This window comes from Manacus candei, unplaced genomic scaffold (assembly GCF_025592945.1).
Source record: "Manacus candei isolate 608988 ecotype Guabito, Panama unplaced genomic scaffold, ASM2559294v1 h1tg000069l, whole genome shotgun sequence".
NCBI classification, from domain to species: domain Eukaryota; kingdom Metazoa; phylum Chordata; class Aves; order Passeriformes; family Pipridae; genus Manacus; species Manacus candei.
The window spans coordinates 3,872,534-3,887,856 of NW_026138117.1; the positions used below are offsets into that span (position 1 = coordinate 3,872,534).

At 37.1% G+C, this 15,323-nt stretch overlaps 1 protein-coding gene across 5 annotated transcripts in view; it reads right to left on the minus strand.

Moving 5' to 3' along the window:
- REV1 (REV1 DNA directed polymerase) overlaps positions 1–15,323 on the minus strand; it is a 72,113-nt gene that overhangs the window by 48,983 nt on the left and 7,807 nt on the right. For 4 of the 5 annotated variants that reach the window (XM_051806785.1, XM_051806782.1, XM_051806786.1 and 1 more), the window contains exons 2-4: positions 7,815–7,881; positions 6,934–7,066; positions 5,027–5,195 (exon numbers count right to left, since the gene is read on the minus strand). In XM_051806785.1, the coding sequence (XP_051662745.1) occupies positions 5,027–5,195; positions 6,934–7,066; positions 7,815–7,871 (359 nt within the window). In that variant the 5' untranslated portion in view covers positions 7,872–7,881. Of the gene's footprint in view, positions 1–5,026; positions 5,196–6,933; positions 7,067–7,779; positions 7,790–7,814; positions 7,882–15,323 lie in introns of those variants that run through there. The other variant, XM_051806787.1, reaches the window with a different exon arrangement.

The following is a 15,323-nucleotide window of genomic DNA, read 5'->3' on the forward strand; positions in this document are numbered from 1 at the left end:
CTGTTCTTCTGTTCTTCAATACCTGAATGCTTTCTCTTGGAGATGTGCTTTTTAACTAGCTCAGATCTGTACTACTGCCAGGGGAGTAGAACAAAAGCCCTTGGGAGCTTTCTTGCTGCAATTAGAGAAGAATATAGTGGGAGATCACATTTCCCAATTAGACAAATTAAAACTAGTTACGCATATACAAAGAGACTTGGTAAGGTTTCTTTGGAAATAGGATAGTAAGAACAGTCTCAAAAACATACCAATTAAATATTGTTTGATACATACATATATAGCATTCATAAAGGAATATAATTTACATTTAACATTGCCAAACAGAGTTAAAAATACACAGGTAGAGTTCAAAAGCTTTCCTGTACAGAAAGTAGTGATGCAGCAACTAAGCTTTTACAATGCCTGATTAGACATTTTCTCCTATCACGTAATATTTCAAAATAATTGCTGCAATTTCAAGATGATTAAAAAGCCCACATTTATTTAAGAACTGGTTCATGACTTCAAGATTTTAGCTTCTGGAATAGCTGCATTACTAGATGAATCCACAGTTGTTTTTTACCAAACTGTAATTAAGATACAGCAATAGGAATCCTATTTTAGATGCGTCATTCAGTATCTTTCCTCGTTTCACATTCTCTGGATCACAGAACTCATAATCACTGAAAAAATTAGGCTGAAAAGGACTTCTGGGGGTCTCTAGTCCAAACAGTGATCAAAGTAGGGTTTTCTTTAAAGTCAGATCAGGTTGGTCAGGGCTGAGTCCACCCAAATGCTGAGTATCTCCAAGGGTAGAAATTCCACAACCTCTCTAGGCACCTGTTCCACTGCTTACTCTCTGTTACTGTGAAAAATCTTCTCCTCATATTCAGTCAAAATTTTCTTCACTGCAACTTGTGACTATTGCCTCTTATCCTTTTGCTGTGCATCTTGAAGATCTGGCTCCATGCTCTCCATAACCTCCATACAGGTAACAAAAGACAACAATTAGATCTCCTCCTAATCTTCTCTCCAAGCATAACAGAACCAGCTTCCTCAGCCTCTCGATATGTATCATTTTTCAGGTCTCTATTCATATTAGTGGTACTCCTCTGAATTCACTGCAGCTTGTGAATATCTTTCTCCTACTGTGAAGCGTAAAATCAGACACAGAACTCCAGATGTAACTTCAGAAGTGTTGAACAGACTGGAAGAATCACTTCCCTCGACCTGCTGGCAACAGTCTTGCTAATGCAACCCCATATGCTGTTAGTGTCTATCTCCACAGGGGCACAACTGCTGCTCCGTGGTCACCTTGTAGTCCCCCTGGATTCTCAAGTCCTTCCCTACAAGGGTGTAAGCGAGTCCCTAGCTTGTCTGGTTGCATGAAATAAATTCTGTCTCATGTTCAGGATTCCGTATTTTACTTTGTTGAATTTCATCAAGTTTCTGCCATCCCATTCCTCCAGTTTGTTGATACTCTCTGAAGGGCAGCCCTGCTCTCCAGTATAACCAACTGTTCTCTTCCAAGTCATGCACAAACTTGCTAAAGGTACTTTTCACTGCATCACCAATGTCCATGTTTTAATGAAGACATTAAACTGCATCTGCCCTCGGTACCAACCCTTCAGAAATGCCCCTTGTAAGCATTTGCTAATTTGATTCTGAACTGTTGACCACTACTGTGAGGCAGTCAAGCCAGTTCATCACTCAGCTAGCAGCCCACTATCCAACTGGTTATCTCCCCAATTTGTCTTAAATAATGCAAGAGGGAATTGTGCCAAAAGCCCTAGTGTAGTCAAAGCAAATCTACTGCTCTCCCATTGTTCGGTCACCTCACCCACAGAAGACAACCTGGGTGGTCGGGCATGACTTGCTACCCTAGACAGAGCTTTCAGAAAGGTATCTTCCATTCTTCAGTGGCTGTGATGAAGTTGATCACACTGAACTTCCCTAGATTCCCTGTAAGCCTCCTTTGCTTTCTGAAGACAGTGTGACATTTGCCTTTTATCTGGTCTTCTGGAAAACCTCATCTGATTGCCACGAATTTTCAAAAATGCCAGAGTGGTATACCACTGGTATCAGTCAACTTCTTCAGCTCCCTTGGGTGCATTTTATCTAGTACAGTAGAGTGTTTCCTTAAGTGAACCGTAATTTATGCTTCGCATACCTTTGGTAGTATTTCTCTTCTCCAAACTCTGCCACAAGACATACAGGCCTTCAAGGTGTGAAAATAGACCTTTCCACTAAACACTGAAGAAAAGGCAGTATTGAATACCTCTGCTTATTCCATATCATTTGTCATGAGGTTGCCCCACTATTCAAGAGCAGGTTTGCTCCTTTTGCTTCTGATATAGCTATAAAAGCCATTTCCTTCCCCTTCAGTTTACTATTTCCCCACAAAAATTACTGTGCCAAAGTAAAGTGGCATCTCTTCCAAAAGCTGTACTTTTCTAAGACTGATAGCTTTTATTTATTCAAGTGTCATACCAGACTAATATTTTTTTAAATTATTTTAAACTATTTTCTTCACATTTTTGTTAGATTAACACAGTTCTTTACAAAAAATATTCACTCAATTTGAAAATCAAAATATGATGCTAATTAAACCAAAATTCTAGAGCTACTTGCATTTAACATCAGGTTTGTTAGAGTCTGACTTCAGACCACAGTTCATAATAAGCAAAGCTTTTAATGCAGCAATAAACTTCAACATATGCCTTACCATGCTTGGATAAGCAATTCTGAATAATCTTATCTTAAATAGTTCCCACAGTGTATTCCAAATTATTAACATTTTTGGTGTTTTACATTAATGTCTTGGTGGTTCTCAAATAAAAAATGAAAACAAAAGCCATTGTAATAAAGTGTTGTGGTAAGTTCATTAATCTTTGGAAAGCACACATATGCTATAGTGATAAGCACCAGTAAAAGACAGGAATAATTCATTCCATTATAAGCAAAGAATTCGAGTCACATGCAGTAAGTAAGGAACAGGGTTACAGAGTCAAGAAGCAAAACCCAAGTCACTGTATTAGCAGTTTGCAACCTGAACTCAGTCTTTTCTGTTCAGAGAATGTGGCAGGTACCATAGTGAAAAAAGATAATATGTGATTATGTAATTAAGGACTAAATCATAATCTGTGCACATAAGAAAAAAATCAAAGCTCCACAGACAAACAAAACTTTTCATTTTGCAACCTTGGATGACAAGACTGAATATCTAATGACACTGCTTTTACCAGCAATTTGTGACAATAACATTTTAGGGTTGATTCTTAACCAAACTAAAAAAGCCCAAACTCACCATATTGCTTACAAGAGAGCTAGAGAGGGGCTTTTTACAAGGGCATATAGTGACAGGACAAGGGGGAATGGCTTTAAACTGAAAGAGGGTAGGTTTCGATTAGGTATTAGAAAGAAATTCTTCACTGTGAGGATGGTGAGACACAAACAGGTTGCCCAGAGAAGCTGTGAATGCCCCATCCCTGGAAGTGCTCAAGGCCAGGCTGAATGGAGCTCTGAGTAAGACACTTCTGGTCTAGTGGAAGGTGTCCCTGCCCATGGCAGGGGGGTTGGCACTAGATGATGTTTAAGGTCCCTTCCAACCCAAACCATTCTATGAAACTTGGAACCTCTATACCTACAACACAGATTTCCACCAACTGATCTAAAGGGGAACATAATTTCGTGTGCCATATACAGAGATGTAGTTTTTAACTACTGAGCATTCTTGAACATTCTTGAAGACAAAAAAGAAAAGAGAGGTGGTGATTGTGAAATTAGCTTCTATTCCAGATTCTGATATGAACCCTGTTCTACTGAGACAGTGAATTCCTTGTTTCCTTGTGCCCAACACCCTTTATCTGTTTATACTCTGTTCTTCTGACTTACTCTGGAAGCACCGCCTTCCAGAACCAAGTGATGCAGAACTGAACACAAGACATCATTAAAGAAAATTTTAGATTTCATATATTAAGTTCTAGCAAGTCTCTACGGAATGTATACAAACTGATTTTTCCAACTTGGTTAAAATCATAACAAGCTCTAATGACACCAATGACAACAGCCAAATCTTTCCAATAAAACCACAACTACAATCAATTTTTCAAGTCCTTAAACTCAGGGGTGAGGCCCTAAAACTGTTTAAAAATCCATCTAAAATCTCTTTGAAACAAAAACTTGTAATTTCTGACTGAAGTTTAAAAAAATTACCTTAAAGATACATGATATGAAACAATTGAATCCAAAGGACTAAAAATGAGCAAACTGAAAACAGGAACTGTAAATAAGATTTGCCAAGAACATATGCAGAACAGTTCCTTGCGTGTTTCTGCTGGTCATCTAGGAAAGAGGCTACTCAAGAATAGCGTGACACTGACAGAATAATTTCCAGAACATATTCCTGCCCGTTCTATTTCCCATAGGTTCCTCAGATGGAAGCAGACAGATACAAACCAGATTAACTGCTCTGAGCTTGGCTACCATTTTTCAAGGATCTAAGGACAACTTTAATTGATCCTATATATTCCAGCGGAGGAACCAAAGAACATAAGTTCTTTGTAAATAAAATGTGGGGTATTATTTTTTATTTTGTTTTGTTACAAAGCCACAACATTATAAATGTTTACATGCATTAGTTACAATTTTATGAAAATGCTTTTCAATTGACATCCTTTATTTACAGATCAAATGAAGCTTATGCAATGCACAAAGCAAGAAGTTAAAAACCAATCACCTAATACTTATTTAACTCTGAGATGACAGCTGGTCAGCTGGTTGGATACTAAATAGAATCACGAGGATAATGTTCAGTTTCCTGATACGCTTGAGACTTTTTGACTGTTCTTAGTGAAGTTTCTCACGGAACAATCCCCAAGAAGCAAATCTTCAATGTAACAGTGATACTTTTACAGTTGCTACAAAGACAGATTAATTTTAAACTAACCCATAATCTCAAAAGGCAATTTTCTGTAATGTTTTTTTTTTCAGATTTTTTTCCCCGCCCTAAAGGAGAAATCTCCAAATGCAACAGACTTAAACTCACCTTTCCATGATCCACTCTGGCCGAACTACTTTTTCTCCTTTCAGTTCTTTTATTTTGGCATTTGGAAGATTGGTGGCAATGATGTGAGTTGTTTTTGATCTGGAATAGTACACATGGTATTGGCCTCCATGTAACATCATTAGCCGTCTTAATTCATCAGCTGAGGGATCTATAAAATTAAACCCAGAAATATTCCTGTTTTGTGTCAGCAAATACAATAAGAAAATCAACTTTAATCCATAAATATGATGCCACAATCAGAAAGAGTGAAAACCACTGTTTTTCTCCTGAAAAACCTTACAAGTTCTTCAAAGAACAAATCAGAAAACCATTTTTTAAGAAATGTAGAAAACTGTGTTTTTTAAAAGACTGATTCAAAATGTAAACATTCTACTTGCTATAGAGGATTGTCCTGGACCTTCCCACAATACGTTATGGTGGAGGGTAGGAAAAAAATAAGTAAATTTAATCATAACATAACATCTACATAACACCAAATTAGATTGACTCACATATCTTTTCACCAGAGTATGAGAAACTAGTTTATATTCAGAAGTAATAGAAAGTAAATACTATAAAAAGGGTTTAGCAAATTTTACTATAAAATTTCTGCTTTACTGAAGCAGTTAACTCACTCTTTCCTCACCAGGTTATTCATGAATTGTTTTTGGGAACAGTGAATGTCTTAAAAACTAACAACTCTTCTTATCTCCTGAACAGTGTTAAAAAGGGTACTTCTTCTGCAAGCAGAGGTTGGGGGGGGCGGGTGGAAGGCAAGAAGTTTTAGCTTTGAAAGTGTTTGCAGTGGTGTCACACTGGCCCCAAAAGGTTTGAGTCAGTACAAACAATGCTTGAATAGTGAATCTAGCATAAGGCACTAAAAAAAAAATCGATCAGTACAGGTAGGAAGAAAATTTTTTTAAAGGGTACAGTTACAATTCTTTCCAGTGGTATACTGTCAATTCTCAAAATATGTCTAACATTTCATTATACCTCTAACTTATAAGTAAAAGTAGCACACATTTTCTCCAAGTGTTATCTTTCCTACTCCAGCCTTTTGGACAAATGTCTTGTAGAGCTCTATTTAGGCACTACTACCTTGAAGAATACACAAATGCCATATTTTCACCAAAGAAACTGCCTGTACTAAATAACAGAGTCAGATGTATTAGTAGTTTAACATATCCACCTTAACCTATTTCAGTCTGTTTGAGCCCTGTGCTTAAACCAGCATTAATCCATATCATAGAAGCTGTACACATCAGTTACATAACAGTCACAGCATTCCTGGCATAGATCCTTGAAAAAGGCTTCTGGGGAGTTTCAAAAAGGTTATTAAGCTGCTTTACAGAACCCAGGAGAAGCATGAACTTAAGTAGGGTAGATTAAAAACCTTATTCCAGCTAACATGCCCTACCAGTCCATCACAGATAATGCATATATGTCTTACCTCTTCTCTTGTTCCTCCTTCCACTATTAGTGGGTTCTCTGTCCCAAGCACTATGCCACTCTGAGAAGGAAAACCCTGATGTACCCACCCAAAAGTAGATTTAAGGCATACAACCCAACCATCAATATTTTGGAAAATTAAAAATTTAATATATGTAGGAATATGGAGGAAGTTAAAAGGTTTTATTTCAAATAATAAGATCATGGAAAAATCTACTCCTATTTCTAGTAGTCATCTCTCATGTAAATGATTTAGTAAAGCAATATTTATATTCAGAATGTAATTTTATATTGAAAACCTTAATAATGAAAAACAAAGGAATATACAAAACATATACAGTAATTGTGGCATATTTGCTTAGGTGCAAACTTATGTATTTTACAGTTCTTCACTCCTATTAGGATGATAAACATTAGAACAACACAAAACAGATCCTCAAAAAAAAAAGAAAGTTCACCTGTCAAGCCATTGACGTAGATGGCGACTCCACTGAAGATACTTGATGCATTTCCATCCCTCTGCTGCTGTATGACTGAATCTGACCGGAACTGATCCTCCAATTTCTTAACCTTTGCCGACATGTACCCACCCTAGTTTTTAAGTTAAAACACAACCCATGAGGCTAGACTTATTTCTTAATGTTTACATATATTCCTTCATATTGAATTTGGTTGACTCGCAAGACATTCATTTTCCAAATGAAACGCAGCAAATCCTCCACCATAAACTCTTATCTAGATAACTGCATCTTCTCACCAACATGGTAGGATTTATTTCATACTTCTTTTATCTTTTTCCTATAGAAAAAGATTCTATCTATATTAAAAATTCTTATGAAATAACAAGAAAGAAGAAATAAGGAGATAATGCAAGTTTGGATGCTAAATTGGGGCTCATTGCCTAGAGAAACAATGTAGTTCCGTGTATTTTCAGTTCTTAAATATACATGAGACAGTAGTAATTTATGTAAATTAGGTGCCTCAGTTATTGTCTGTCCAACTACAGAATGTGGTGGAGACAACTATAAATAGTTTTAAAATTACTTAGTGTATTTTTTAAATGGAGATTTAAAGCTATTCAAGGGTCTGCACTTATTAATAATGCAATTTAGTGGATTATTGTGAACAAAGACTTCAAAACTTCGTAACTCAAAAATTTCTTTTGGACTTAATTATGCATTTTCAAGCAAAGCAAAAGCATTTCATTTACGGCATCCCTTTAGCACATAAAAAAATTGTAAAAGCCTTTTAACCACAGTGCCATTTACCTCTTTAAAAAAAAAGACACTTTGCTTTGAACATACCCATATTCCCCATCCACACTTTGTTTTGAACATACCCATATTCCCCATCCATCGCCTTCGGCAGCCCGTTTCCGCCATCCACCCCGCCTCATCCTGAAGCTTCTGCATAGGAAGAACAATGCTTGATCAATTAAATGTTCAGCATTTCAGGTCATTTACAGATAATCAAAAATATTACATTTTTTTCAAAGGGGTTCACTGAAGTATCTGAGTTTCACAGACAATCTAGAAATGCAAAAGTGCATAAAAACTAGTTCCTCAGTTTTGTAGCAATGCATACTGTAGTTCCTTCTATGTATCAAAAACCACACATGTACATTTTATTGTATTCTCCCTCAACACAAAAAACTCCTTACAATGTTCAGTTTTCAATACAAATAATTAGATTCTTCCTGTTCACCACACATCTTCCATAAAAAAAAGGAGTAATAAAAGGTTCTTAAACACAACTGCTAACATTCATGCAAAACATTGCCCAAGTCATAAACATTCTTTTATTTCCTATTTGATACCATATACATGGTGTGATGCAGGCAAACTCCTCCTGGTATTACAGACTGGATTAATTCCACCAATGGATTTACAGCTGCTTATAAAATGTCCTAAGACTTGCTGCTCCAATGCAATACAACACACAAAAGCAAAAACACCAAAGGCTATCTTACAGTCAACAAAAAGCCAGCTGTTTAAATGACCTAGGAAGATCTATAGTTAGGTTTGTGATGTGATTCTTCGGGGCTTTTTGTTTGTTTGTATTGCTTAATAATAAATAAATAAACACAACCAGCCAAACTGCAATTTTCCTTTATGCAAGACACTTATCCCTGGACCACGAGCGGAACACAGCAGTGTCCCCAGATAAGCTATTAGTTGGCTGGAACAGAACTCTTGGATAGAAAATTTTGGACTGTGGCCAACTGTTCCCTGCATCCAAGTGACTCACATTTACTATAGCTGCTGTAACACTGATTTTAAAATATTGATTAATGATGTAATAACAGGTCACTATTACAGAGTGACCTGTAAGAGGCCTGCTATTAAATCTCTCGCTTTGGTAACCACAGATTATAGTCAAAGCAAGTACAACTATCTTGAAAAGACAAGATTCTGTTTTATGTTTCGGGACCTCTGCAAACACAAGAAGACTGTGATGCACGTGGTTCTATTCTTATAGTTGCTATAGCTTGATACATAATCGACACACATGTATATAATTATGAAGATTAATCACATGTCAAGGAGATGAACTCTACACCAACAACCACAACAAAGTAATCCCTCCTCAGATTACTGTATTTTCTCTCTAGGTACCTGCCTTTCTTACTCACAGACCTATTTCCAAGACATTGGGCCTTCTGAAATTAGTGGTTTCGATTATATGTAATAGATACCACAGAACTCTTAGGAAGCACTGAGAAAAATGAGAGGAGATGAGCTAGATGACCACATAAAATACAAAATTGACTTTTTTCCTGTAGAGGACAGTATATACTAGAAATGGCTTGATGATTTCTTTCCTATTGAAAATTTGTATTTTTCCACAGCTGAAGTCAACTTTGACATCTATCACTTCTGGCTAAGAAATTCTTGAAGAAAAGTGCAAGTTCAAAAAAACCCCATCCATTAACGAAGATGTCATCTGTTTTTAGATACTACAGATATCAGTGTACGAGCTCATAAGAGACACCACAATTTATACTACTAACTACCCTTTCTCTCTCTTAATAAAGGATGACAAAGTGGCTACAAAAAGGAGAGAGGCTCTGTCTTCATAAGGAGCCACACGGAGAGGATGAGAGGCAATGGATACAAGCTGCACCAGGTTTCTTCTTGACATAAGAAAAATATTTTTTGGAGTGAGAACAATCAATCACTGGAACACAGGGACATGGTAGAATCCTCATCACTGGAGATTTTCAAGTTGCAATTGGACAGGGTGTTAGATAATCTCATCTAGGCTTCCTTACTCATGAAAAGTTGGATTAGTCTTTTGAGGTCACTTCCAATCTGGGCTGTTCTATGATTCTATGTCTATCAAAAAGACCTCATACAAAAATAAACTCTTACTCTGAAAAAGGCCAAAGACTGTATGAAATGCACACTCTGAATCACAACTCCAATCACCAAGAAGATAGGATTTGATAGGTAGTTAACTCTGACCCCTAAACAGGCAACCTCCTGCTTAAATTAAACTGAACTAACTAATGCCTGATAAACTGAAGAACTGCCTTCATAAGGGCAAGCTTTTCTGAAATCTTGAAACACGTTTAATTTTTATTGAGGACACAGAGGAAGAAATATCTCTAGTCTAAAAGCCATTAGAGCTGAACAACACAACTAGTGAAGGCCAATCCAAGTAAGAATCATGGGTATGTGCCTAGTTTGGTTAAAATCAGAAATGGGACAAACAAAGCTACTTTAGGTCAGCGTGCCAAAAACATGACAAATCAACTGCTCAGAAGTCGTCTTCCTAGAGCCTGAAAAACTAGAGAAACTAGGCTGTAATGCCTACTTAAAACATCTGATAATGATATACCATTTCCTTGGCAGATGCGATTTTTGATTTAGTCCACTTAAGCCAGTCCACTTAAATTCCAAACATACAAGTTAGGAATACGGTGCTTCAGTGATTACTAGATGCCTCTGGCTCAAGTCTTGAGGGTCATGGTTTATTTTCTTAATGCTGATATGAAAACCTGGGAAACTAATTTCTCCCTTTGTAGTTCCAGGAACTGAATGATGAGTCAAGGTTTCTAGAGACTACAAAGACACCTCATTGCTAAAGACTTGCACTTACAGTGCGAATTTTTCCTTGAAAATGAAGGTAACCTCTACAGCTGCCTTGCTGAAATCTAAGGAACAAATGAGCATGAGAGATATCTTGCACAGAATACATTCAATCAAAGGAAAATTTAAGCAAGATTTTAAATATGCTCACTGTGTCATGAAATAAAAAATGTAAGGAAGATATGATACTCCCTCTACAGGAATCATGATGAAGGGATAAGTAAGAGAAATGCTTTGTAAAGAACCCTTGAAGTAGGGGGTTGAGAGTGTGTGGGTGACTGGAAATCAAGATGGGACTTCAAACACCCATCACGAGCAGGCAAATTTCAGACAAGAATTCATTTTCCTTGTAGCTCTTTCTTATAGTATCTAACTTGTTTCAGAACAGTTTTCTCTGTTTTCACAAATTGAAGAGCACAAATGTATAGAGACTCAGTGAAAGTGAACCACCAGTTACTAGTTTTTACGTTATTTCTAGAGCCTGAAAGACAAGGTATACAGCAACCCTCTGCCCAGAGAAAAGCTTTTTAAATGCTCATATTCTGGACCTCTGAACACAAAGAAATCTTCAGCAATGAAAAAAAAATCCCAACAAATTCTGAAACTCCACAAAAGCCTAGAAAGACAAAAATATTTCTAGGAATAGATTTCAGGTTTTCAGTGCAAGAGAAACAACCTTTCAAGAAAAAAAAAAAAAGGTCAAGTTAAGAACTCCTGCATTCAAAATTAGCATAATTTGGTCCTGTACCTCTTTCTAGACCACTTACAAGTGGCAAAATCTTATCATTCTACCAAATAGGGTTAATTAAAATTCAAATTTTTATTGGAAAATCCTTTTCAAGACAGGAGTTAAAAAAGAAGAGCTTTGATGCTTTGTACATCAGTAGAGGCTAGAAATACTCAATATAGCCAAAAGTATGTAACATCCCTTTGCATGCTGCTTCACAGGCCTAGCATTATACTTCCCAATCCACAATCACTTAATCCTTTTAATAAAGACTGTTAATCAAAGCCAGCAGATCAAGTAATGGAATGAAATATTAAGTGTACATTTTATGCATTCTCTAAACATGTCTGCATGAATAGAAGAGTTACAGAGCAAGGAACACAGATGTGAATGTTGACGTTAGTATTTGTTTTAATCTCATCTGTAGCCCATACAGTCTCATGCAGGAAAGTTATTTCTTTAAAATACTCTAACTTCAGGTTGGTGTGATTGTAAGACAGTGGCTTTCCATTATCCTGGGCAGCTGGGATAACATGGATAAGGGACTAACCCAGACTAAAACCACAGGTGCTGTGGGGAAAAATGGTTGGGAATACAGAATGCAGATCTCAATGACCCTGTTAGAAGTGAACATGGATCCTCATGGGCTTTTTAATCCTAGATCAGTATTAGTCCTGCCCAAACTTGAGTTGTTTCTGCCATACTCTTCAGCAGTCTCTTTGCCAAGTATATATAGTGCAGAGGTATTTTCGCTGCCTCTTCAAGTAGCCAATTTGAACCTGGCAGAATATACACTTCATAGCTCTGCACTACAAGAAAGTATATGAATTATTTCCAAAGACAAAACAAGGCTGCAGTGTGACTCAACAAACAACCCTCCCAAAGTTGTGTCTAAATACATGGCACAAGTAATGTTTCATTCAGATAATCTAATTTTAGGTAACTGAAAGCTGCATGAAAGTATAACACGTTGTAACAGCTACTCTGTACTTCTGACCAGAGTAGACATGCTGTCACTGTCCCCTAATGCAAAAAAACTTGATTTAATTAACATATTCACACCCCACAAGTCTTATTCTTGAAGGTGTTACTAACAGAAATATGGGTGTCTCATGCCACAGATGATGAGTATCAGAATCTTTTGCTTGAACTGTAGATTCAACCCATCCCAGCTCAGCAGGGTTTAAAAGTTGTTTCCATCAAGTGGGTATTTTGTGGCTTGTTTGAGTTTCTTACATCTACATTCCAGCTCCCACATCAAACTCACCACTCTACTTGGCACTAGTCTGCAAGCTCTTTGAGGAAAGAACTAACCTACATGTTTACACATTTCTCAGCACAAGAGAGTCCCATTCTTGGCTGAGTCTTCTGGAAAAGAACTGCTGCTACAGGGTATAAAACTGTTTTCTACCACATTGAAAAGTTCAGAATCCAGCAGATGAACTCACACAAAAAAAGTTCAAAAGCTTTTTTAAAGATACTATATGCTTAAATGCCTGTGATTTTAGAAAATTCAGAGCTAACACTACACTGCAAAGCAACTGAATTTTATTCTAAGTGGGAAATAAACTCTTAGGGTGAAGTTTCTTAAGATGGTTGAGTCAACCTGATGGCTGACTGTTACCAAAAGGGACGGTTCTGCTCTTCAACCTTTGTTGGCCTAACAGGCTTTATATGCCTTCATCCCAACCTCTACACTGCTTCCAAGTTCACATGACCCCTATGTTCACATCGGTGCCACATGCAATTCAGCTCACTAAAAAACCCAGAAGTATGACATAAAATTACTGGTTAGTTAGTTTCCTGCAAGTTCAGCAAGATGAACTGACTTACAAAAGTATCAGACAAAGCCAAAGCAGACAGGTCAGAAAAGAGAAACGGATGGGATCCTAATATTAGCCATTAAGAAATAGCTAATAGAAACCAACTTTCAGGGTCATGGTTATAACTAACTGCAGGGCAAATGTAGATACAGAGTCACAATGAACTGACCAGAGTTGCTCATTTTCTTTTCCCCCAACAAACCAAGGGGTAAGCTACCTCACCTTTTCCATTAGGATAAGGGTTTTAAAGAACATTACAATCAAACAGCTCCCCATCTTAGGCCACGTATGCCCATATGATAAGTACTCCCAACTACAAGCACCTTATGTTACAGGGTCAACCAGCAAGTTCTATTCTGAAGTTCAATCTTTGATGATATTTTAAAGCAAGATAAAAGAAATTAGCTGAAGGACACGCAACAATAGCTGTTGTCAAAAACACCCAACACCACCCCCATCTTCTGTGAGTAAACCTAAGAGTATAAATTAGGAAAGAACAAATTTTAAAATCTTAGGCAAATCAAATATTAGACACAAAACAATTAGCACAAGAAATTTAGATGTAGCATTTTTCTAAGATGTGAACATCCATAGCATTTGCTAGAAAGGTGAAATATCATACAACTCACACAAAGCGTGGGAAAACCCCAAGTCCCTCAGAACCAACTCCTCCTGTGCAGATGACTATTCTAAAACTGTGTTCTGTGTGCACTTTAATTTGAGCTTGACAGCAAAGAAATGATACTCTGACCTTCATTTCAAGCACTCCCCTAGAAAGAGATGCAGGAACTCTTTCCTAAACTAATCCCGTTTCCAAACTGACTATTTTTGCAACTCAAAATGGTCTTTATTTCCAATCAGTCTGGTTTACAATCATGGACTAAATACTTTACACACAAGTAACAACTAAGAAATATCAATTTCTTTTGCTAGCTAAATGTCACAATGACATAAAGCAGTTGTACAGCAGGTAACCATCTATATGAGAGTGGTACAAAACAGAAGAGTTTATATCTTTTCACAACTTATTTGGAAATCCAGGGCACATGATTGTTTTAGTTGTCCCAGACTGAGGAAGCATGAGCAGATGGTCCAGAAACCAGTATCACTGCACAGTCTGCACCAGCTCTGAGCAATCTCTTTTCAAGATATCCTTTTTGCTTTTATACATGGCATTTGAGATGGCTAGTTCTTTGAAAAACAGCAAGACAGATTCAATTTGAGACCAACTGTCAATGTTTCATTCCCCTCTAGGAATAACACTCGGTAGCAGCTCCAGTCCATTTAGAGGTTGTCACAAGTAGTGGTTTAACTTGGTTAAATTTTTCTTCTGCTTACTGAAAACTCTGGCCTTCAGTTTCAACATTTCTGTATTTCTCAGTAAAGTCATGACCTCCTCAGCCCCTTCAGAGTTCCTCAGTGATGACTGGCTTTTCGTCACAAATTTTCATTGCTATATGCAACCATGTAGCTCAATTCACTTTTTAGTTCAAATAGCACCTCTTTGACACATCTGCTCTTACTGTCACAATACACTGGTAAGTTTCAGCAAACTTTGATTGGCTTCATAATTTCTTTTCTGTGCTTGCTTTTGGGGCTTCAAACTCAAAGAGCACTTTGCACATTCACTGTCTTTATGCCAGCTTCTAAATGCCTAGAAACCAGAATAAAATCCATTAAGGAAAATCAGAACAAGAAGCATAGCTCATGGAATTAGGACTCTCAATAGCAAAATAGCAAATGGATTGTAAATCACCAAAAGGAAATTCTCTCTTGGACTTGAGTATCTGAAACAATAAATGAGAGGAGTTTATACATTGGGAGTTTTCCTTCAAGTCCCTATGTTTAGCTGTCTATAGTATTTGAGAACAGAGAACTGTTCTCAAGGAAGACTGGGATCTTCATTTTCTACCTAATAAACCAACAGAACTTGTTCAGAAGGTTTTTAGTTTGTGCACCCAGTCTAATAATCCAGTCCTACAAATCCTGTCTTACTCAAGTAGCCCATGCTGAGGTGCAGGTCAAGAAGTCAGCAGGTAGCATATTTAAACCATGATCCCTCCTCCCTAACAAAAAGAAGAGTTGCTGCTGCTGCTGAATGATTTAGGACTTTCTAAGATTTCCTAGAAACAACTGAAGGAAGCATCCTTGTAAACCTAAAGAAAAACTTAAGTCAGGAAATGTGGGTAAGTGTTGGTAAAACTATT